We start from the raw sequence: 25,557 nt of genomic DNA, 5'->3' as shown, positions 1-25,557 counted from the left end.
ATATTATATGCAAGTACTGTGTATGAACTAATGTTAAAGAACGGTAAGGAAAGCATAGTCAATGCAAAAGTTTTCGGTCTACATTATATACATTATCAGTTTACTACAGATAAAAGTTCCAACATATTTGAGGTACCTGAGAAAGATTACCCAGTACAGTACACATACGATAAGACTAAAGTTTACGATTTCAGACTGACATACGGAAAGTGTGAATTGATATAGCCAGAAATTTAGCCAGAATGTAGTCAGACATAATATGTATGATTTTAATGACAGATAATGAAACTGAAAGAAATTAAAATGAAATCTTTAGCGGCGTTGAGCACTTTTCTTGGGATGGGTATAAAAAATGTTTAAATAGTGGAATAAGATGTTAGCGTTTACAATAGACCTTAAGTTTTTTTTAAATAAGTATTCTCTATTCTACTAATATGACAGTTGTATTGAGGATTCCACCCTTGGGAACAATATTCAAGATTACTTCTTACTAGTAGGTACTACTAACACAGTAAAGTATTCCTAGCATTTTTGACGCTCGGTGTATGATTAAATCAATGTGTTTATCAAATATTAATTTACTGTCTTGTAGAAAACCTACATCACGTACACATGACTTTCTTGCCAGAAGTTGGCCTTTAATTTGATGTTTGAATTGAATTATAATTATTTTGCGGGTAAATGACGAAGTAAAATATTTAGAAGGGTTATTCTTCAAGTTTATTGAGATCAGCTTGAAGACTTAATGCATCAGAGGGAGAAGATATCACGGGAAAAAATATCAAAGCAAAAAAGGTGAGATGAATGGAGACATGTATTAATATCATTAATAGACAACACAAAAAATAAAGGTCCCAGCAGTGATCCTTGCGGTACACCGCTGGGAACGTCTAACCAATAAAACGTTAATTTTTTCTGGAGTAAAACTTCTATAGGCGCGACTGCGAGGTAACTGGACGACAATGCAACGGAACCGGAAGTCCATTACGGCAACATGGCGTCACGTTTCTGAACCATCCGATTTTTGGTGTCTTCGTCCATTATTAGGACAGGCAAAGGGTTCGAGCCCATACAGCCATATTCGTGCGAATTCCACCGAATTCGGCGGCACGATTCGGGTGAAACAGATTTTCGGAACACTCCCCGTGATAAATGCGGTAGAAGACACACAATGAAGCACGTCTCTATGCAGCGCAAAGTGATCCAGCCGTTTCCAGAGCACTGGGTCCCGGACAATTCGAGCTGCTCCGCGTTGCGGTCAAATGGTTCGAGCTGATACTGTGGTGCGCCAGACCAGAGATGACAGCAATACTCTATGTGTGGTCGGACCTGCGCTTTGTAGAGCGGTAGAATGTGGGCCGGCTTGAAGTATTGATAAGATAAGAAAAGATAGTACATAGCCTTGGGGCACTCCAGCGTTCACGGGCTTCGGGTTCGAGTAATAACCGTCGACAACAGGAAGCTCTAGGTCCACTTGCATAAACTCTCAGAAAATATTGTAATTAACCACATAAATGCTGGTACTTTTGTACTGATAAATAAAGCAATTCGTGCGAAATTATTCCATAACCATTCCAATATATAATAAATTGCACAACGTTAATGTTCAAGTTTTCACTTCTCACAACCTCAAAACTTTAATTTTCCATCGACTCTACCAACATACTACTCCTTCAATACATTAATGCCAAAATAATTTAAATATGGAAATTTTATTTATTTATTTATTCAAGGTCCACCAACACAGAATACACAAGACAATTCATAAGATTGTAACATAAATTTAAAAAATCGTGTTCCTGCAATTACAGGTGAACACATCATGCACATAAACATACAAACAATTTAGTAATTAATTATATAAAAGTAAATTGAAGTCCTATAACGCTAACATGTTAAAACAATATCAAAATCATTACAAGCTACAATACAGTCTTCAATATAATCACTAAAATACAATATAGGTACAATATATTTTGTCAATGCGTTTTTAATTATAAATTAGGACATTACATTTCACTAATCAGAGTGTCAGGTTTCTCTTAAATTGTGCTACTGTATCTCCAAAAACATCTATAGATCGCTTGTTTGAAATTATAGTGTTGTATTGACGCAACAGCCTATTCAGTGGGGAGTTAAATCCGAGATTAGAGTTTGCTCGATCAGGTATAAACGGTTTCTATTTTGTCAGTTGAAGTGCTCTAGTTGGCATGTGAATATTTATCTTGCTCAATAGCTGCGGGCAATCCAACATCCTATTAATGATTTTATATAAAAATATCTGTTCATGGATTTGCCTACGATCCTCCAAGGATATCATTTTATATTTTGCTAGCCTGCTACTATAGCTGTCGAGATGTCTCATTTTTAGGCGAAAGCTAATAATTTTTAGAATTTTTTTGGATACTCTCAACGCGTTGTATATATTTGTTATAATAAGGGTTCCAAAAGACAGAACAATGCTCAAGACAACTTCTCACCAGCGCATTATATAGTACAATCATTGTTTCAGAATTTTTAAATTCCTTGGTATTCCGCAGAACAAACCATTTCTCTGTATTTATTTTATGAGTAGACCCTATAAACATCAATATCTTTAAAATTTGTTATTTTTCCTTGCATTGTTCATAAGTCAACAGCTACTCGTAATTTACAAATCACCTTATTAATTGATAAAGACGTAACGACTAATTTCTACAAAATTAGTGGCCGAGACTCGACTCGGGTGGAGCAGTTATTTCAAGATTCAAGAACGTGCAAATTTCGGAGCTCTCGAATGACGTTCGTATCACCTGTTTTAACTGTCATCCATGAGCCAATGAATTTGAATTACTGCGCTGCGCATGTCTGTAAGTGTTAACTGGATTCGGAAGCCGGGGGGCCTATAAACTACGAAGCATAAAATATAAATTAGTTTGCGGGAGGCGGGTGCTGGCGACGTACAGTTCAAATGTTTGATTGGAAGACGACTATACTGTTTAATCTTTGCACCGGGTACAGTCAAAGCTGAAAATATATTGTTTCGTTGTGTCATTGTGTAATCAGTAATGTGTGAGCGTTTTGTTCGAACTTGAACTTGTGTTGCGTCATACTCGCTAAGATCGCGCGCGTGAAACTCGTATTCAGTGGAGGTTATTTAGCCGGTCGGTGGCGGCGTGCTATATTTATTTTGCGAACGATATTTTCACTAGATAAGCCACCGCGAAACAGTAAGTACCACGTGATATTTTGATTACAAAAATTTCTAAATATACATGTAACTACCAAATTATTCCCGGCTTTTCTATTAATAACAGAATGCGGGCACCTAACGAATCAAATTCTTTATTGAACCTTGAAAATAGGTAGTAACAAAATAAATTAAAATTAACCTGTTGACTATTAATGTAGGTAAGTTTTTGCATATACAGGATGTCCCACGGCTATGCCACATGGAGAGGAAATAGGTACCTTAAATATTGTAGATGTAACATTTGACTGAAAAATGACTATTTTATTTTAAAAAACAATCTAAACTGCATTCATAGATTTTTAAATAATTGCCTGATCGGATCGTGAATCGAACATGATATTGTCAGATATTGTTTCAAAGAAACTGTTTTTGTATGTGCATAAAAATCTATAATAACGTCCCAAAGATAAGAGAGGTATCGTCAAATAGGAATTTCTCATTGAAATTGAAAATATACCTTAGTAAATTGCTTATTGATTAGACGAAAATTTTCAATTAAAAAATTGCGATATTTTTATATTAAATAAATTATTAATAAATTATAGTGCTATCTACTAATAATAATATAGATATATATTAAAGTATAGTTAAAATTTTGAATTAAATTGATGTAAACTAATGATTTAGTAATTTTAAAAAAATATATAAAATTTGCACGTAATAAATATGGCAAACTTTATAATATTTATGTAACATCATTCTAACATGTGTATATGCAAATAAAAACTTTGTTTTTCAGTTGTATCTTCTTACGGCAATGTCAGCTTTTCATTTTTCTAAACAAAATTTTTCATCAAATGTTTAAATTCATTTAAATTCATTCATTCCATTTATATCTGATGCTATGATAAGCAAAACATAAGCCTTACGATGAAGCATTTCGATCGGTATGAAACAGCTAGAGGATATTTTTTTCTTGTGTAGTAGTAGTAGTAGCGGGTTCGATTCCCGGTTCAATAAGGCAAATTTTATTTAAAGAATATATGAAGGCAGTTAATTTTTTTTTAATTAAAATAAAGTCTTGTTTCAGTAAAATGTTACAACTACAATATTTAAGGTACTTCTCCTCCATATGCCATAGTCATGAGACGTCCTGTAAATATGCAATTGCCGATTTATCTAAGCGAGTCGAGTTGGTGTGCAACAATTTAAATAATAATAATTATTAATTAAATTAAATAAATAAAACTATGCATTACAGCTACTTCCCAATGTTTATTACCCAATTATTAATCTGCCTATTTACAGACTTACACTGGGTATTTGGAATGAATAATTGTAGGTATACTTATCAAAGACAACTCTACCATTTTGTATCTATTTATAATATTTTCTGTTCTGGTTAATGCTAAAAATTTTGTGTTGGCATAATTATTAAAAACATTTTCCGCTATCGTGGAATTTCCCCGAGATATTTTTTCCTATAAGGGTGCGTCATGGCACATGAGTAAATAAACGGTACAGAGGCTTCAAACAACCAACCGCGAAATGGTTGCACTACTACAATGATCGGGTGTTTGTGTGAGTGACCACTGACCGCTTGTTGCGTACGCGGCGAGACTGTAATTAACCGGTTGACAATATTGACGATCGCACATACAGTTGACAATCTCAGGGTTAGCGGGACACATAAATTGTTTTATTAATTGCAAGCTTGAATATTTTATCATAAAAGTGATATTATATTATTAATATGGTTGTTTACTGTACTGTATTCATGAATAACACGAGAAAAAATTAAAAATGTGTCATATTTTTACTATCCCTAGGACTAGAGTAGATAAGTAAATATTTGATAATGTTTATATTTCTATGATCCTTTGGTTTATGGGAAGAGAGTACATCACGGCAAAGAATATATATAATAATACAAGTATGTATGGTAACGGTATGTTTTCACCATTTTAATATTTGCAATTGCAAGGTTTTACTTAACATATTTCGATTGTTGGTTGGTTGGTATATGTATATCTATCTAACTACCTATGTAGTTATTTGTTTAAGTTCAAATATGTAAAGTAATATGCTAATAACTATGCGACGTATCTTCAGGAGCTGTTGACTCGCCAAAAACTAGAACCAGACTTCTATTAATTTCCTTTCTTTCGATGGTCCGGCCACGTCGCGGCCGGCCATACCAAATCCAAACTTGTATTTATAGCTTAAGATTGCGCAAATTTTTTAATCTATTTTGTTAGGGCTGTCACATCAGCTATTTTAGGCTATAATAGTTCAAATTTCCATACATATGATTAACTTTTATTTACTTATATAGTTTCACAAAGTTTTAACGGTTTTATACTGATATCAATTTGTTTGGCTAGGCCACATGGAATTATAATGTGTTATGTTATATTATTAGCGCCGATGTTATGATCGTTTTATGAGGTTCAATTTTTGTTAAACCGGAAACAAATATATTAAAGTCGATCAGGTTAAATTTATTGAATCTCATTTAACAATTATTATCGTTTGATTTAATTGTTCTTAGGTCGTAAACCCTATGTGACCCTGGCTTAATATTTTAAAGTACCTTACATCGTAAAACCAAGATCTAATATGACACAGCTGACCGCGCGACGTCGGCCATATCTTTTTGCTTTTGAAGGCTTAAAGTATTAATTGTGGATATTTTAACTATCCCTAGGACTAGAGTAGTTAAGTAATATTAATTGTGGATAGCCACATGCCGTCCTTATTAGATCTTCTGCTGACTACACATCCCGATGGTTACCAGGTCTGTGTCGACGCCCCTCTCGGAACGTCCGACCATTGCCTGGTCAGGAGTGTAGTGCCTATCCGACGCCAACGTCGCAGACCACCAGCGACGCGCCGCGTTTGGCACTACAAGTCAGCAGATTGGGATAGGATGCGTTCCGTTTTTGCATCCTACCCTTGGGGCAAGGTTTGTTTCCCTTCGGATGATCCTAGTGCCTGCGCCGTTGCAGTAGCCGATGTGATACTGCAGGGCATGGATATTTTTATACCATGCTCTGTAGTACCGATCGGTGGCAGATCACAGCCCTGGTTCGATGCGTCAGTTAAAGCAGCATCTGACTGCAAAAAACAGGCGTATCGAACTTGGGTTGCGGCGCTGGGCACAAAGGATCCGAACTGCAAAGTTCTTAAGAGGAAATATAACCGTGCCTCCAGATTTTTTAGCTTTTGGTATACATAGAGGGTCACCAGTTGATCAACGACCGACAGTACGGCTTTCGCCATGGACGGTCGGCAGGTGATCTTCTGGTATACCTAACACATAGATGGGCGGCGGCTATTGAAAGCAAGGGGGAAGGCCTGGCAGTTAGCCTGGATATAGCGAAGGCCTTTGATCGTGTATGGCACAAGGCGCTCCTCTCAAAACTTCCATCGTTTGGACTTCCCGAGAGCTTGTGCAAGTGGACCTCCAGCTTCCTCACTGGGCGTAGCATACAGGTCGTTGTCGACGGATATTGCTCGAACCCGAAGCCCGTGAATGCTGGAGTGCCCCAAGGCTGTGTGCTATCTCCTACGCTGTTTCTTCTGCATATCAATGATATGTTGGACACCTCCAACATACATTGCTATGCGGACGACAGCACTGGTGATGCCGTATACACGGGCTATGCAGGTTTTGTCTCGGGAAATCGTCGACCAGTGCCGGGAGAAACTTGTGTCTTCTATCGAGTCCTCTCTCGAGAAGGTCGTGGAATGGGGTAAATTGAACCTTGTCCAATTTAACCCCCAGAAGACTCAAGTTTGCGCGTTTACCACTAAAAAAACCCCATTTGTCGTATCACCGCTCTTCGAGAATACTTCTCTTAAAGCCGCGCCTAGTATCGGAATACTGGGTCTCGAAATCTCGAGCGATTGCCAATTCCGTGGCCATCTGGAGGGCAAAGCCAAATTGGCTTCGAAGAAGCTGGGCGTCATCAATAGAGCACGGCAATACTTCAAGCCGGCCCACATTCTAGCGCTCTACAAAGCGCAGGTCCGGCCACACATGGAGTATTGCTGTCATCTCTGGTCTGGCGCATCCCAGTATCTGCTCGATCCATTTGACCGCGTGCAACGTAGAGCAGCTCGAATTGTCGGGGACTCAGTGCTCTGTAAACGGCTGGATCTCTTGGCGTTGCGTAGAGACGTCGCTTCATTGTGTGTCTTCTACCGCATTTATCACGGGGAGTGTTCCGAAGAGCTGTTTAACCTGATTCCTGCCGCCGAATTCCACCTTCGCACGACACGCCACAAGTTAGGATTTCATCCCCACCATCTGGATGTGTGGCGGTCCTCCACAGTGCGGTTTTCAAGGAGCTTTCTCCCTCGTACTACAAAGCTATGGAATGAGCTTCCTTGTGCGGTGTTTCCGGGACAATACGACATGGGTACCTTCAAAAAAAGCGCGTACACCTTCCTTAAAGGCCGGCAACGCCCTTGTGATTCCTCTGGTGTTGCAAGAGAATGTGGGCGGCGGTGATCACTTAACACCAGGTGACCCGTACGCTTGTTTGTCCTCCTATTCCATAAAAAAAAAAGAAAATTAATATAAAATGTTGCACAATACGTCAGCTATAGATATCCTGCTATAAGAATATAGGCGACGAGGATTCCCGAGATTAATTTACACACCCAGTGTTTATCGATACATATATTTATTAAGATTGTTATTGAATATTGATTTATCGCATGCGTTTATAGTGAGCATTTTGGTGATGCGAACCAATAAGATTTTCCCCTACCAAAAAGTGCTCGACGCAGATAAAGAAGTTTTCACTTCAAAAATACGACAGTGACGCATGGTAAATACGGCTGGTTTTCATTAAGTTATTTCAATCATTTATAATGTTATAATAAACCAAAGAATCCGTAGGTAAAGATCTTACATCGACTTGAATGATTATATCAGTATGAAAACATATTATTAAGTCAACGCGCTGTCAACATAAAAAAAATGAAACGCTTGTAGAGTGACAAACTTGAACTTTTCGTTGTTCATGTAGGTGTGTTGCTTAGTGCAAAATGTGCCGAGTCATGTCTTTATTTTATTCATTCATTATAACATTACTCATATTAATGCATAAACCGTTGCTATTATCCTTAGTTAATAAATTGACGCCGTCAACATCAACTATGTTAGTTGTTACTGAGCGTAGACACGGACGTTTGTGTCTGTGACTTGTACCGATTCTGTGATAGGGTTAGTCTAGTCCGTGATACCATAGTCCATAAGGTGCAGTCTGCATTGTAAATATTATTGTATGTTTATACATACACATAAAATATTAATTATTTTTGATTATAAACTTTCAAGTGCAGAGCGCGTAGGTGTGTTCTACTAGGGACTAAAAATTAAAATATCAATATTGTTTTGTCGCATAAAATTGTATATTAAATCATATTGTGCATATAAATTATTGTTGAATTTATTAAAAAAAAGAATTAAATCGATTAATTACTATTTTTACATAAAGAAAATGGTTTTTGTGGCTTATGGTGTGGATTTATGCAGCCCGCATGGCGGGGTAAACTAACTGAAAATAAATTTTTTTTAACCCAATCTATTTTTCTACAAATAATAATATTTTATTAATATTAAAGGTATAAGATTTGCATAAGAGGTGTATTAAATTAAATCTTTATTAAGTTATCTTATACTTTTGAGTTTTCGAAGTCGGTTTTTTTAAACGTAGTTTTTTTTTCATTTTCCTTTTTCTTCACACTAGTCGGTCTACTTGGTAATTTTATTTTTTTTTACAGATAATGGGTGATAAAGGGTTCTTAATACAGAAGCCTGGCTTCGCGACGACAGCTATTCATGCTGGCCAGGACCCAAGCAAATGGAAATCTGCAGCAGTTGTTACACCAATTGTGATGTCCACTACATTCAAACAACCAGCACCGGCGGAGCATACAGTAATTTTTTTATTTATTTATTTCACTGATAAATGTTATTATATTGGTTGGTAAAGCCGCTTTAGTTTGTTTTTAACGACAAAACGGGAGGAGAGGAGCAGGACCTTCAGCTGATGGTAATTGATACGCCCTGCCCATTACTATGCGGTGCCCCTCGGGATTCTCGAAAAACCAATTAATTCTGAGCAGCACTAATAATTGCGCTCATCACCTTGAGACATAAGATGTTAAGTCTCATTTGCCCAGTAATTTCATTAGCTACGGCGCCTTTCAGACCGAAACACAGTAATGCTTACACAATACTGATTCACGACAGTAATAGGCGCCGTTGTGGTACCCATAATCTAGCCGGCATCCTGTGCCAAGAAGCCTCCCACTGGTAAATTCAAATTCAAATGTTTTTATTCAAAATTGGATGTGAAATCACTTATTGAAATTCAAAAAACTACCACCAATTCCAAAATGAATGCCTCAGGCCTGAGAAGAATGGGCGCAACAAACTCAGCGGGCTTTTTTTTTCATCAAAAGTATGTTTTACAATTAAAGTAACATTAACAAAGTAACATTGTACAATTAAACTTATTATTTAATAGCCTGAGGGCGGTCGCTCCATTCCCAATCTGTGGTATCATTAAGAAAGTCATTTATGTTATAGTAACCTTACCTTACCACACAAACGTTTTTCAACAATTCTTTTGAATAACATAATACTTTTGTTTTGAACATTTTCTGGGATCTTGTTGTAAAAGCATATACATCGCCCCACAAAAGACTTACTAACTCGACTTAGCCGAGTAGTAGGCATCATCAGTTTATGTCTGTTCCTGGTGTTAACATTATGGTTATGACAGTTACCATAGGACACAAGACATATACCATAGGACATAATACTATGGAAATAACTAAAGTATACTAGTCGCGCCGTATCTATGTCAGTTAATTGTCTAATCTTTTTAACCGCGTATGCTGCAGAACTGAGTCTGTTCGCCAGTCCTTCAATATGGGGGCCCCATTGTAATTTGGAACCTAGAGTTATACCAAGAAATATAGCAGATTCCACCGGTTCCATCACAACTCCGTTTAAAAAAATATTTGCATTTACATTTTTGACATTTGGTACGGTAAATTTAATGTATTTAGTTTTCTTGCTATTTAACAATAGGTTATTAGCGCTAAACCAGTACACGATGTCAGATAAAATATCGTTCACTTCGTCATACATAGCTTGGTTTCTTTTCACTTTGAAAATCAGTGAAGTGTCGTCCGCAAACAATACTACCTTATGTTTTTTCTCTATAAGATTAGGAAGATCATTTATATAGATAAGAAAGAGGAACGGTCCAAGAATAGACCCTTGTGGTACCCCCATACTGAGAGGAGTCCCAGGAGATCTCCTGCCATTCACGTCGACCCTCTGAATTCTATTGTTTAGATATGAAGTCAGAAGATCGAGCGAAGTTCCTTTTATGCCATAGTGTTAAAGAATTGATAACTCGTGGTAAAGCCTCTTGCTGCTAGACAAGCGAAGAAACCAGGCCACGTTTATTATTTTAGTGTGCGTGACAAGCTGCGCATTATCACTCGCGATTTGTAGGTATGTCACTTTGTGTTAGTTTGCATGCATTGCTCAAAATGTAGGTTCAACTGTCAACCTCAATTTTTTTCGACTTTTTCGCAGCTGTCAGACTAGTCGTATAAAAAATCTAAGCTTAAACTATTGAACCTAGATTATAATATAATGACACATCAAATTCTTAATCAAAATAATAAGTTTCTCGTAGCTTCCTTTCCATCGTCCAGGATTTAAATTTAAACTATAAGATAATAATCGGCTTATAATCTTTTAAAAACGAGCAACAGTTGTCGTTACTCATTATTAAAGTCATAGTTATTATCTACTCTTGGTAACGTGTCACAGCTTAATTTCAAATAATAATTAATATGTAAATTCTACCGAATATGCATAATAAATATTATAGAGTTTATAATCTCATTTAGCTTGCCTTGAATTTTATCGTGACTAGTTCTTTTATTATTTAAATTTTGATTAGACATGCTACTGAAAGATCTAATATCCAGTAATGTGTAATTATGTAAGCATTTGTTTGATTTTTGTGGATGATGATTGATACATACTGTTCTCAATAACTCTTGTGGGGTGTTTTACGGCCGTTATTAATAACTTATCTATTCTTATTTTTTTTCGATATTTCGGATCATATATTGATTAAATATTTTTTTAATAAATATCTAAATGTTGATTTAAAATAATTTTCATAGATGATTTAAAATTCATTTTCGAAAGAGGTGGTAAACGGTAAAATGATAACTTTTGACATTCGATTGATTGTGATTTAGAATAAATTATAGAAAGTGATTTATGACCTTGATTAATTGATTGTCAGTAGAATATCGTGAATTGAACCTACTTCGTCCAGCAAAATAGAAAAAAAAATGTAGTAAAGAATTTTTTTAGGGGTTTGAGTATGGCAGATCTGGCAACCCCACGAGAAATGCTCTTGAGGAATGCTTGGCTGCCATGGAAGGCGCGAAGCATGCTTTGACATTTGCTTCAGGACTGGGAGCGACCACTACAATCGCGTCTTTGTTAAGCCAGGGCGATCACATTATATCCAGCGATGATGTGTACGGCGGAACAAACAGGCTATTCAGGTATCAAATTGTAATACCAACAAGCTTCATTGTAATTTGTAACTCAATAACAAAAAATCAATATACGTGGCTACTTCTTACGTTCTTCGTGTTGTTGAAAAATTATAATAATACACGGCTAAATAAAACACTTTTAAAGGATTAACAGCCGTTCCCAATATGCTAACTTCTACTGTCATTAATTAGCTGTCAATAATCTGAAGTTGTCCCAATATACCCGATAAGTCATTCTTATCGCCTTATATTGAGACGCGTGAATTGCAATTTCCATACAAACTTCTATCGCTGTTTAGCTGTACGTCCTTCCATTGACAGCGTGTACGGATAAGATAAGTAACCGTCGATAAGTTTATTGGGACAGAAAAGTCAACGATAATTATGTTATGTATATTTTATCTCAAGTAGGCCACAATTGGAGATCGACTGAATATTGTGAACGGCTGTACGACGCGTGTAATTTTAACTGTGTTTTAACATTAGATTTTCGCGTGAAAGTTACATTTATATTTTTATTTTAGTTATCCCGTCATTTCTAGACCTTTCCAGATCTCGTTTTCAGTCCCCCTGAATGAATGTAGGAACACAGTTACAATTACACGCGTTACACAGTTACATTTATTTATTGGTAATCAACAGCGTTACAGTAAGCGTTAATAAACAATAATATAAAACATAATTTCGGACGCGTTCTCAAAACAGAGAGGTATTGAATCGCACCACTACACTGACACCGCTCAAACACACACACGTACTTAAAGTTAATTGCAGAAATCAAATGAATTTGATACTTCAGCAAGTTTGAATTTTGTTTTTTTTAATACCTATGTATTTTTGTTAATTGGTTGATGTATTCGTTTGGTAGTTAAATATTAGAACTTTAGATGGAAATTCTGTCGCATAACGTCGTGTGCAGTTTTAAATCTAAGATGGCCGCCGCGAAAAATTATGATTTATAGACTAAAGCCATTATAGATTACTCATATTGACAATATTATTTTACAATAGTTTTACAACAAGTTTACAGAACTGCCTCTTGTGTTTCTTATTTTCTGTGTGTCTGTTTGTGTGTGGGTGTGAAAGCGTATGTGTGTGGTTAGTAGACAATAATATGTATATATTTTAAACAAATGATTAAGGCACTGCTTTAGACTGGTGTAATTAAATAATTTCACGCTTCAATTTATCCTTTTCTAACATGAAGATATCTAGAATATCATGTAATTATTTTGAATCTTGCAAATAATCGAGTTTTTATAATATTTCGTTTTAGTACCTACTTGGTGCAACCAGGAGTTTCGTATGTCGTGTTCTTTATTGTGATACATTAAACGAAACATTATTTAAATGTGAACATTAATCGATAATCAAAGCGATAATCAAAGGAAATACTTCAATACACGGCAGCAGATACCAACATTTTTTTAATGACAATTAGAGACGAGACCAGTAGGACTTTCAGCCATAACAATCCAGTTAACGCTTACCAGTTTTCTTTATCACAATTTCTACAATATACTTACTACCCGGTTACATTATCTCTAGCCCTGAGTCGATGACGTCACATCGTCGCTTTGTTACGGTGTGCAAAACAAGTATCACTAGGATACTATTATTAATAATTAACAACGATTTTTTTAGTATTATTGATGGATATAAAGGTGTTGTGAATTGTAATACTGATTATTATTATTACAATGATGAAAAATCAAGTACGAATTCGAGGGAGGGAAAGTGGAACGGTAGAGGGCTCCACGTTCCAGCGAGGACCAGAGATAATACGGCCATATTATGCCTAAGTATTCAAAACAATTTAATTTGAAATTGGCTTAATATTTTTTTCTCTTTAACGTTTTTCACTAAGTAGGTTCCAAGGTAAGATAAGGTGTGAACTTAGATGTTTGTACATGACATGTAATTTTTCAGTTGGTTTTAGATGATATTTTTTTAAAGTTACTGAAGAATGACGCAATAGCGGTAATATTAAATCAGATTTAAAGTGCTAGTGTGCGTTGCACTTTTCTAATTATTATTATTTTAATTATATGACCGATGCGTAAAAGTATACTCGGACAGAACGAGGTCAGTTCGGCACCGTGACACGAGGTATCAAATTAACCTATTCAATTACGTACCTATATCTTTTGTATGGCCATTAATTAACGTTTTTGCACTTGAGTTATTATGCTTTTGTTCTGTCTTTACTAAATTGGTGCTTAGATCATTGGATTCTAAAACCTTTCTTGACAATGACAAGTCATATAGCCCAGTGGTTGACCCTGCCCCCTGAGCTATAGAGGTCCCGAGTGCGAACCCTGGTAGATGCAAATATTTTAATGTTGAATATGGATGTTTGTTGCCGAGTCATGGGTATTTGTATCATTGTATGTAGTACTTTCTTTGATTAACCCGACGTTTCAGGACCTTTCCAGATCTCGTTTTCAGGGGGACTGCAGATGAAGTGAGTCAAAGATAGTATTTGTCATAGTTGTCACTATGAAGTTTAGCGCCATTTATTTCCTCGGAGGTGGTATTTGCTGTACACAGATGGTTTTTGGCAAAATTTACTGACAGTGTCCTCTTCTTTTGTGGTATGTGTAGTTGTGGGTTTTAATTTAGAGATTATTGGATCCCAGGTGTTAGATAATAATAAACGTATAATAATAAGAAACGCCGGGTTAATTAAACTAAAATTGGAACTTTTTTGCAAACATCTAATGTAAAACCGTTACAATTACACGCGTTTTAATCCTTTTAAAGTGTTTTATTCATTGTATGTATTTATGTATGTTTAAGTATGAATATCATATTAAATACATCGTTGTCTGCGACCTCACATTTGCCTAGTTTCGGACAAGAATGTTTGTGTAAATGTATATTTATAGTATGCAGCGTGGCGCTATAAAGGTGAAATTAAATGTACACACGGGTGGAGCTATCTAACCTTATTCTTAAAAAAATAACTCTTAAAAAGTTTTAGAATAGATTTTCAAACAAACAAAATATATAATATTTAGGAAACAAATCTTTAAACACAGGGCAGCACATAAGGCAGGAATTGATGTCAATTTTAAATTTCAACCATTATCTTTAACCGATTTATCTAATATTAGAAAATTTACGAATACCAAAGAGAATTTTTAATTTAACAATACAAATAATAGTTTAAAAAAACACGCTTTATAACTAAACCAAACTAAAAATAAGTAAATATTTTCTATTTTTAGTACGGTTTTCTATAAAAGCGTGTTTTTGTTTTAACTTCTATTTATTTTTATTAAAATACATAAGCTTGAAATATATTTCAGGCAAGTCATTAGTCGGCTCGGCATTGAGGTGTCATACACTGACTTCACGGACATCAATCAGGTTAAAACTGCACTTAAGAAAAATACGAAGGTATGATGATTTTATATTTATATTGACCAATAGCTAGAGGTCCCGGGTTCGAATCCCGGTGCAAGCATTTATATGATGAATATGGATGTTTGTTTCCGAGTCATGGATGTATTTATGAATTTTATATGTATTTATGTTTGTTTATTATAGTAAATATATCGTTGTCTTGCAACCCATAACACAGGCTATATATACTATGCTTAATTTGGGGCAAGATAATTTGTGTAAAAAGTGTGTCAATATGATAATGCCTAAGATCTCACCGCTTGCTTCTGCAAGTACGTTTTTTTGTGGTTAAAATCATTTTAAATGAACATTTAGGGAGTAAGCAGTATATGAGCCATAGATTGCGTATAAAAATTTAGCCGCAAGTACCTGTAATTAATTAAAGTATGATTAATTTTCTGATGTAAATTGCACCCATATGTTTTTTTAATAAATTGTACGTCTTTTAAAAGGAAATTAAGTAAAGAATTGAAAAAAATATGCTTGCAAGCTCTCAGTCAGCCGCAACATAAAGTTGGCCAGGTGTAAACAGGTACATTTTTGTTGATACATTGTAGTCATCTGTTTTTTTTTTATAATTTTAATACAAAATTCAAGTTTTATATTTACTATTTACGATGACCTTTAAAATAATGTAGAATTATTTATTTAAAAAACATATGGGTGCAATTTACATCAGAAAATGAATTATACTAAAATTAATGGCGGCTAAATTCTTATAGGCAAACTATTGCTAATGCGTTACCTACTCACTAAACGTTCATTTAAAATAAGTTTAATGAAAAAAAACACGTTACCTGCAGAATCGAGTGGTGAGATCTAGCAATAATAGAACTATGTGGAGATAAAGACCAGTGACAGCTATTGTTAGAAAAAAAAACTTGAAGTTGTTTGATCATTAACCTCATAATAATTATGTGGAAGGAAGTGTGAGAAAAAAAGAGGTTTGCCCTGTGCTACCCTAGATTCGTCCGGATTAAGTACTACATTTGTACGAAAATCCAGCGTGAAGAAGAGGTCTAGTTCCGATCTGTTTCGCATAGGTTAGTGTCGAAGACCCGGAGCCCATAGCCCCCGTCTCTCCACCGGATTATGACAGTGGTCCTCAAAGAGACCTTAATGTGGACTTTTGCAATATTATGTAAATCCACTCCAAATCCAAGGCGGTTCACCACCACCATGAGACGGTGCAGCCGGCCTCGTTTTTCTTAGATTTCTCGACCGAGCGACATAGCTACGTAAACAATTTAGCATAATTTTTGTCTCATGCCGGGGTATGTGTTTTTGTGAGGGAGGATATTATGCGCTCTTTTGAGCGTGATTTTGAAGGTTTCGAATGTGCAGAGGGTACCTGTACCTGTACCAGAGGCTAGCTTGTCTGCATGTACACAAACTAGGGTGATGTTATTGTGTCGGCATATTTTTAGGAAGTTTAGAGATGCTAGGAAGCAATATACCTTTGTTATGAGGTCTAGTCTATTCTGTTGGCATTGTCCATTTCGTACGCGCATAGTATTTTCTTAAATAAACGCGTTACAAATTTATTCAAATAAAATACTTTTCGAAGCGCTAAGTTTTATGAGTTCGCACGTGTGATAGAGCAGACGCAGAGGATATGTGTCTTTTCGTGTCGAGGCGGAACAAGATAAGAATTGTCTTTTTTTTATGGAATAGGAGGACAAACGAGCGTACGGGTCACCTGGTGTTAAGTGATCACCGCCGCCCACATTCTCCTGCAACACCAGAGGAATCACAAGAGCGTTGCCGGCCTTTAAGGAAGGTGTACGCGTGTTTTTTTGAAGGTACCCATGTCGTATAGTCCCGGAAACACCGCACAAGGAAGCTCATTCCACAGCTTCAGCAGGTTTTGACATTAGCAACTAACTCGGTCGTTCAGTCGAGAAATTCAGCGGCAAAACTCAAGGCCATTGCCTCCTGCATGTAAACTAACAAAAATTAGCGGAATCAACACTAAAGATATTCATAACATTCAAATAATTATGGATTCCCACAAAATACCACCTAATTCGGAAATTCTTTTTGTAATTCTCTCAATAAAAAAGATTATTACGATTGCAATTTTTAATTTATTGAATTAACATAAATAAAGTTTGAAAAACAAAATTTTGTGAACGATGCGGGATTCGAACCCACGACCGCCGTTCCGTGCCGGTGCTATAACCAACTGAGCTAGCCGTTCGAGTACCACCTCGTTATTTTTAAAATTCTGTTTGCTTTGTTCAACTCTCAGGTTGTGGCTTCATCTACAGGATCTACTTTACAGTAGATAACCTGCTCAACCCCAATATTTGCATATTAGGAAATTGACTTGAAATGTCGTTCTTGTAAATCTAAACAATATGTTAGGTTTTTTAAAGTGATAACCCTCACTTCTAGGATTAATACACAAATAAAATTTTATTTGTGTATTAATCCTAGAAGTGAGGGTTATCACTTTAAAAAACCTAACATATTGAATTAACATATTAATTATTGTAGCCATAAACTATTATATTATATTCTTTGGCCATAATATAATCTGCAAAATAAATTATTTTCGCAGTTATTATGGCTTGAAACACCCACAAACCCTCTTATAAAAGTGGTGGATATAGCAGCCTTATCGAGACTAGTGAAGAGTCAGGGAGATGTCATTGTAGTTGTTGACAACACTTTCCTGACCTCGTATTTACAAAGACCTTTGGACTTCGGAGCAGACATTGTCGTCTATTCTTTAACCAAGTATATGAATGGACACTCGGATGTTATTATGGGTGCAGCTGTCCTGAATGACGATGATCTGCATAAGAGACTGCGTTTCTTACAAAATGGTAAGATGATTTTGTTTCGTTTTGTTTTAACACATTTTAGTCTGTTGGTTGAGGACTTTTACACTATGTATATACATTTATCATAAGTAGTTTATCACATGCAAAAATCGGTTTATTATACGCGCATCACTATAATATACTAACTTAACCAAGAATACTCAAGTTCGGCTTAGGCTAAAACTGTTTAATTACTTGTTTGTTAAGTAGCAGTATAAACAAACACCTGTTAACTCGAGGATTCATTGCATGCGTTTTCAGGTTAGGTATTTAGCCATACTAGAGTTTCGTGAGATAAATTAGTGGGAATATGGTACACACGTAGCATAGGTATTTTGTGCACACACATGTTTGTCCTAGAAGAAGTTTAGTTTACTCTAAAATTACGATACCATAAAGAACATGCGCTAAAAATAAACTGTTGTTCTAAGGTGATAACATTGTCATTGAACGTTTAGATATATACTGCAAAGTGACATAGCCTTGGCTTTATTGGTATAGTTTCATCTAATTACGCTAAACCGCTAACCACCGTCGAATTGTGAAAATTTTTTGTATGGAAAATGTGCCAAAAAATGGAGGTGCCATTGTATTAGTACGATATTATAGTTAAACAGGAAATAAGGGTGTTGCAGTAAACAAATACTATTTCGGCCTATAGGTATTCGCCGAATACCAGAATCAAAATAAAGTTTCCCGGGGTGTAAAAATAATAGCATAGAATAGAATATATGGCCCATGGGACTCGTTAGAGGAGACTAAGGGCTTTTTGATAACGACAACACAAATGGGCCAGACTGACTACAACGTCACGGCACCCAAAGCTTAACGGGGACCTTTGCAGTATTAGGGGAATCCTTTCCAACTTAAAAGCAGTCAACCTCCTTGAGAGACACAGCCGCCCTTGCGAATAGCAATAGCTTATGAAGACGGAGATATCTCATCCGAGTGACGCAGCATATTTAACATACCCCGGGAATAAAATTGCGCATAGTTTTTATCCTCATACCACGTTCTTGTTCGTTAGAATCTGCTGTTGCCGCTTTTGAAATATGAGGGTAAAAACTTGTCTCCTCTACGAATACGAGTAGATTTCAGGAACATGTCTGCATCTGCACTTATATGAACAGATCTCAATATGGTAACACAGAAACCGATCGGCTTTTGGGTTGCTTTCAATCTGCTAAAATCGTAGTCTTAGGTGACTTCATTGGGCATAATGCCGAATAGCTTGGGTCGCGCACCACACTGCACATATTATGCAGGGCGATCTGTGCTAATTTTATTTAATGCAACATGGCCGCCAAAGGCTGGCATTTTCATTTGTGTCAGACCTCATATTGCTTAGTCGCGAACATATCTCCCCGCATTTGCGGTAGTACGTGAGCCGAGGGAATCTGCGTGTTGCGCGAAGAAAGCTTCAATATAATATAAATCTCAGTGGTGGAAATCTACCATAATACGATATCTGCCATTAAGATGTGATCAAAAAGTCAGTCTTTTATGTATATGTATGTATGTTTTTCCAGCAATGGGTGTTGTGCCTTCGCCGATGGACTGCTATCTAGTTAACAGAAGCCTGAAGACGCTGGCGTTACGTATGGAGCAACACAAGAAGTCTGCACTAACCATTGCTCAATGGTTGGAGAAACATCCAAGAATCACTGAAGTTTTTCACCCAGGTATATATTACAATAGAGACTAACATTATATCATCAGGTAATTCAATAAATTGAAGAAAATAAATCCGATAATTACTCTTTAAAATAATTTATTATACGCCGTAGCAGTCAGTAGGTAATATATTTCTTTTTAGTTACCAATTACTCGTTACCAATAGCACATAAGTGGTTGTATCGTTTGTTATAGATGTCCCACTGAATGCTTAAAGTATCGCTCAGTTATCGAATCGCCAAATCAATCACATACCTACGCCTCTATTTATAGAAGTAAGGATTAGTCTCAAATGTTATCGAACAGTCTAAGTAGCAAGAAAGAATAACAAGTTGTTTTGTAAACAACCCAGTTTATAAAGCAACTAGGTACCTATGTCTTGATTACTTTACGCCTGGAGGGATCTATCGAATTCTCGGTCATTCGACATTTGACATGACCTTCGATAAAATGTATTACTTTTGGTTACATTTAAATACCTCACAATGTACTTAATTCAGGTATTGAAATGCAAATGAAGTGAGTGTAATTAAACAAATAAATTACCTAATCTTATTGTTATTTCACGACCACAGCGTCCATGTTGTGTTTTACAATAATTGTCTATCGCGATAAACTAGACAACGCGCGCGCAGCTTGGATATAATATATTTTGATATAGGCCGTTTGTGTCCTATCGCGAATGAGGAAGCTCATTCTCGAATCAGAAATGAGGACTTCCGTAGGACAACTAAAGTTACCGACATAGCCCAGATGGCTGCGAAACTGAAGTGGCATCGGGCAGGGCCGTTGGGGCAGTTAAGTCCTCGAATGCCGACCACGTACCGGAAGACATAGTGTTGGTAGGCCGAGATGATTGAGACGAGATGGACTGATAATCTGGTCAAGATCGCTGGAATAGGTAGGAAGAGAGCAGCGCAGGACCGATCGTCATGGCGATCTTTGGGGGAGTCTTTTGTCCAACAGTGGACGTTTTCCGGCTGAAAAAGACCTATTTCGATATTGGCCGCCCTAGGCTTGAGATACATACCACAGATATACTAATGGCCATTCCCAATATACTATCTACAGAAAGAGTTAAATTACTATATTCTACTGTCAGTAATTAGCTGTCAATAATTGAAGCTGTCCCAATATAGCCGATGAGTCATTGTTATCGCATATTGGGACGTGTGAATTGAAATTTCCATACAAACTGCTGTCGCTGGTAAGCGTACGTCGTCCCATTGAGAGACAGCGTGTACGGATAAGGTGAGTTACCGTCGATAATTTTATTGGGACAGAAAAGTCAACGATTGTTACGATTTTTATCTCAAGTAGGAGATAGACTGAATATTGGGAACGGCCGTAAGTCAGTTTTTGATATCTTTGAAAGCAACTTAGCTCAGTAATAAGCGATTATCAGCCTAAACAGGCTTGTGATTATGTAGCTAGTGAGGTAAATCTAATAGTGATCTTAATAAGCACAAAATGGAATAGTTTCTTCTATCGTTTTTACCTTAATTTAGGAGGTGTATCGGTAAATATGGTTTGTATTAATATTTGATTCAACGCCAGGTCTTCCGACGCACCCTCAACATGAAATAGCGAAGAAACAGATGACGGGCCATTCTGGAACATTCAGCTTCAGGCACAGCGGGGGTCTCGAAGAGTCCAGGAAATTCCTCAGTTCACTTCAAGTTTTCATTTTGGCTGAGAGCTTAGGAGGATACGAGAGCCTCGCCGAGTTGCCGTATGTATTATTTCTAAAAATATTCTGATGACTGATAAAAGTAACTAAGAATGATAGCGATAATCTAGCATCTAAGGATCCTCGATAGCGTGATGAGTGATGAGTGAAATATTGATAGTAGTCATATCGATATTGATAGTAGTCATATTATTATGTCAGTCAGGAATTTTATAAAGATTTTAATATAATTATTTAAAAAAAAAACTCGTGCACTACAGTCTTTGTTTTCGGCAGATCACAATTCAAAACATTGACGACAGTAAATACCTAATTACCTACCTAATAATTTAGTACCTAGTTTATGAAACTATTTCTATGTATATGTTGCCTTCGTCCGCATTTACCAGTTTAAACATATTGGTGTCCTAATGCTGCCACGTGCATATATACAAAATTTCATGACAATTCGACCTATAAAATATAAAAATCACTGCCACCAACGGCACATGAAGTTTCCACACAGAAAATAGTATGTAACTTTTGATGTAGAAAAAAGAAAGCATGCCCCGAAAATGTGCTCTGAAAAGGTTAGGAAATATCGGATTAGCTAAAATAATAATAAAAATGTAATTTTTACCCAAAAACTAGTAAACCCCTTCCACCTACGCACGACTCGCCACAAGTTAGGATATCATCCCCACCATCAGGATGTGTGGCGGTCCTCCACAGTGCGGTTTTCAAGGAGCTTTCTTACAAAGCTGTGGAATGAACTTCCTTGTGCGGTGTTTCCGGGACGATACGACATGGGTACCTTCAAAGCGCGTACACCTTCCTTAAAGGCCGGTAACGCTCCTGTGATTCCTCTGGTGTTGCAAGAGATTGTGGGCGGCGGTGATCACTTAGCAACAGGTGACCCGTACGCTCGTTTGTCCTCCTATTCCATAAAAATAACAAATGTAAAATAAACACGCGTTTTAATTCTTTAAGAACTGTTTTATTTAAATGTGTAACACTCGCGTAAATCAGAGAAAATACTAGAAAAGAGAAAGCCTGCCGGTTCAGCTAATGTGAAATTCTTTTTGCTATTAATTAATAATATCTGTCCCACGGCATTTGTCCCGCCGCCGGCTGTCGAGAAAGCAACTATCAACTATTTTCTCGCTCAAGAAACTGAACGAATATTCTGTTCCAATTCATTGATGACACATGCCTCTGTTACAGGTCATTGATGACGCATGCCTCGTTGCCAGCGGAAGCGCGTGAACTGTTGGGAGTCAACGACACACTGATCAGACTCTCCGTCGGTTTAGAGGATGTCGATGATTTGATAGACGATATCGATCAGGCGCTGAAACAAGCATTTGAATAATATATTTTTAACGTATTTTTATGACACTGTATTTGATATACAACGTTATTTTATAATAATCGGGTACTTGACCGTAAAATTCGACATTTTATTTATTTAATATAAACAATAATATATTATCTTATATCATTTTACATCCAGACTTATGACAGCTGTGAAAACGTTGAAAAAAAATAGATTTCTAGAACTAACCTCTATTTTGAGGAATTCACGCACACATAACACAAAGTGTCATACAAATCGTGAGTGTAAGACGATGGTTGTCACTCACACTAAACTAATAATCCTGAACTGTTATTATCGGCTGTCTAATAGCAAGAGACTCTATCTATACGTATAAATTATCTAAGAATCATATTTTAGTAACCAGATACCTATAGGGTTGCAAACTTTTTCTGTTGGAAGTAGAGTACTTTTGTCTGATTTCAGAGATTATTTCTTCCAACCACATGTCACATTGACATTAACTATATTTGACATGACTGATCGTTGCATTTTTCCGAGTCGGTCGAATTTGTTCGAGCTTTGGGACAAACTATTTCAGTACCTATATAGAATTTCTATTTTTGTAACATGTTAATTGCCACCGGCGTGTGCTAAATAGTCAGCTAACATCAGAAAGTATTTTAGTTTCCTCCATTAGTTCTAGTAAAAAGAACACTACATGAAATAGAGTACAATTAACTATTCTCGATTTAAGAAAACGGCTGGCAACCAACTTGATAGATAATTTTATGACTTTCACACGAAAGTCTGTCCAATCAGCTTTAAAATGTTACTGAATTGTGTTGAAGATATGTTTGAAATAATATAATTAATGAATGAAATAATATGGTGAGCAACTTGTATTGGTTACATAATTATACAGAGTTAAAAATTATAAATTATAATGTGAACACAGGATGTAGCCAACTCTATTAATATTTAAATTGTATTTTATTCTGTTATTTAAATTAAAGTTCTGGCATTGGTATTGTAGTGTTTCTTTCAATAACAAAGTGATGTGTACATTATTACTACTAGTAACCACTAACTCTACTGCTGTACCTACCGATGTAGGTTAACCTACATCATAGGCATATTACAGTTTATTACACCCAGGGGCGTAGCTACCGCCGTATCTGCCGTATCGGTTATACGGGGCCCCCGACGTGCGTAAGCAAAAATTTATAAAAACTTATTTTTTTTATTTCAGAAATAAAAGTCAAAAATAGCAAAAAAAAACTAAAGTCATCATCAGCTATAAATGATTTATTAAATCAGTTTGCCCAAAGATAATTTAAACACTACGTTAGTTTGCCGAAGAAAAGAAAAACAGGTACTAAACCAAATCAAGTCCAATGGAGTCGGTTACAAACATACATACAGCAGAAGCTAATAAAAGCGTATTAATTTAAAAAAATATATTAAAAAATAAAATAATAGGTTAGGTTAAAAATTGTCTATTTGGCGTGAAATGCGCTATATATACTTTCCATATTAAATTAAACATTTAATTATGTGCATAGATCATATAAATTTGTATCAACTATATTGATAATTCAATATTAAGTAAATACAAAGCACACATGTTTATATATACAATACATATCATATTAATGTAGGAATGTAAAATACTACATGCTTATCAGATTTTCCGGCACTATTATTTACACCACTTTCTTCCATAATTTATAGATTTTCACTTAACTTTATGAAAGTATGATTGTAAATCAATTTCAATAATATAATTAAGCTTCAAAATACAAGAAAGTGAAAGATGCGCGAGAAATGATGCACCAAAAACGTTACTATGACATTTTGATGAGCAGATCTTACTATCCATATTTTTCTCATACCGGGCGCCTTATATGAAAATGGGTTCTTCAGGAGTAAACTCCAATAAAATGCAATGGTCCTAGGATTGAGCCTTGATTCACTCCAGAGTGGGTTCGATTCATAAATTCCATGTCTAATAAACTGCTGCCGATCACGGAGATAGTCAGACAAGAGATTACGAAGCTTTGGACAGAAGCCTATAGCACAAAGTTATAACAAGCAGGATGTCATTAAAAACCCTGTTGAAGACCTTACGAAAATCAAAGTAAATCACATCTACTTGTAATCGTATATCTAATTGTGTTGATATAAATTCTGTTAATGTTAACAAATTTGAATTTACTGACCTTCTGCCTCTAAAACCATGCATTATTAAGAAGTTTAACTACCTGTAAATAAATTAGTCTGTGGGGAACATTTTCAAATATTTCAGTTGGTGAAGATAGAATTGCTGTGGGTCGATAACTTTCAACATCGGATTTATCAGAACTCTTCGGTATAGGCGTTACACTCGTTGTTTTCCATTGGAGGGGATAGCTACTTGTTTGCAAAGATAAATTAAATATATGAAATAAAGGCAATGCATGTCATTAAATCCTTGAAGAGAAAAGATGGTAATCTGTCAGGTCCTACTAAACTGGAAGATTTTAATTTATTAATGCCATATAGAATATCCTGAGATGTAAATTTAAGTATATTTACATAGTTGCAATTATGAGAAGTGTCACTATTATTGGCTTGTGCTGTGTTTAGTTGGTATAATACACACTTGCATAGAACCTGGCAAATGCATCAGCAGCTGCAGCTCCCGTAAAACTGTCACCCTGGAACCATAGCGTTGGCTCAAAACCTCCTTTGGAACGAAGTCTTGCTATGTGCTTCCAGAATGCAAGCGGATTAGATTTGATATTATTTTCTACAAGTATTAGATATGCTTTGTAAGCCTCAGCAGCTCGATGTTTTAATGAACTTCTCATATCTGAAAACGCGCGGAAGT

General features: G+C 36.0%; 1 protein-coding gene across 4 annotated transcripts; it reads left to right on the top strand.

The window, feature by feature from the left end:
* The first annotated feature begins 2,828 nt into the window (after positions 1 to 2,828).
* LOC126966596 (cystathionine gamma-lyase-like) lies at positions 2,829 to 23,715 on the top strand. Of its 4 annotated transcripts, none has more exons than XM_050810746.1 (8): positions 2,829 to 2,849; positions 8,969 to 9,124; positions 11,601 to 11,797; positions 15,103 to 15,193; positions 17,763 to 18,030; positions 19,557 to 19,709; positions 21,259 to 21,433; positions 22,595 to 23,715. In XM_050810746.1, exons 1-8 carry the CDS (start codon positions 2,844 to 2,846, stop codon positions 22,740 to 22,742), a joined length of 1,194 nt encoding a protein of 397 aa, XP_050666703.1. In that variant the 5' UTR covers positions 2,829 to 2,843; the 3' UTR covers positions 22,743 to 23,715. The 4 variants fall into 4 exon arrangements, with proteins under 4 accessions (XP_050666703.1, XP_050666704.1, XP_050666706.1 ...); XM_050810747.1 differs by lacking the exon at positions 2,829 to 2,849 and adding an exon at positions 2,901 to 3,209; XM_050810749.1 differs by lacking the exon at positions 2,829 to 2,849 and adding an exon at positions 2,976 to 2,994.
* Positions 23,716 to 25,557: the final 1,842 nt, after the last annotated feature.

This window comes from Leptidea sinapis, chromosome 10 (assembly GCF_905404315.1).
Source record: "Leptidea sinapis chromosome 10, ilLepSina1.1, whole genome shotgun sequence".
In the NCBI taxonomy this organism is placed as follows: Eukaryota; Metazoa; Arthropoda; class Insecta; order Lepidoptera; family Pieridae; genus Leptidea; species Leptidea sinapis.
This window is presented reverse-complemented; position numbering and strand designations above follow the sequence as displayed.

Bases quoted from the DNA above. Each gene is read 5' to 3' on its own strand.
- LOC126966596 (XM_050810746.1), top strand. The intron at 19,710-21,258 runs GTATATATTACA...ATTCAACGCCAG, and splicing joins CACTGAAGTTTTTCACCCAG to GTCTTCCGACGCACCCTCAA. The intron at 21,434-22,594 runs GTATGTATTATT...CCTCTGTTACAG, and splicing joins GAGAGCCTCGCCGAGTTGCC to GTCATTGATGACGCATGCCT.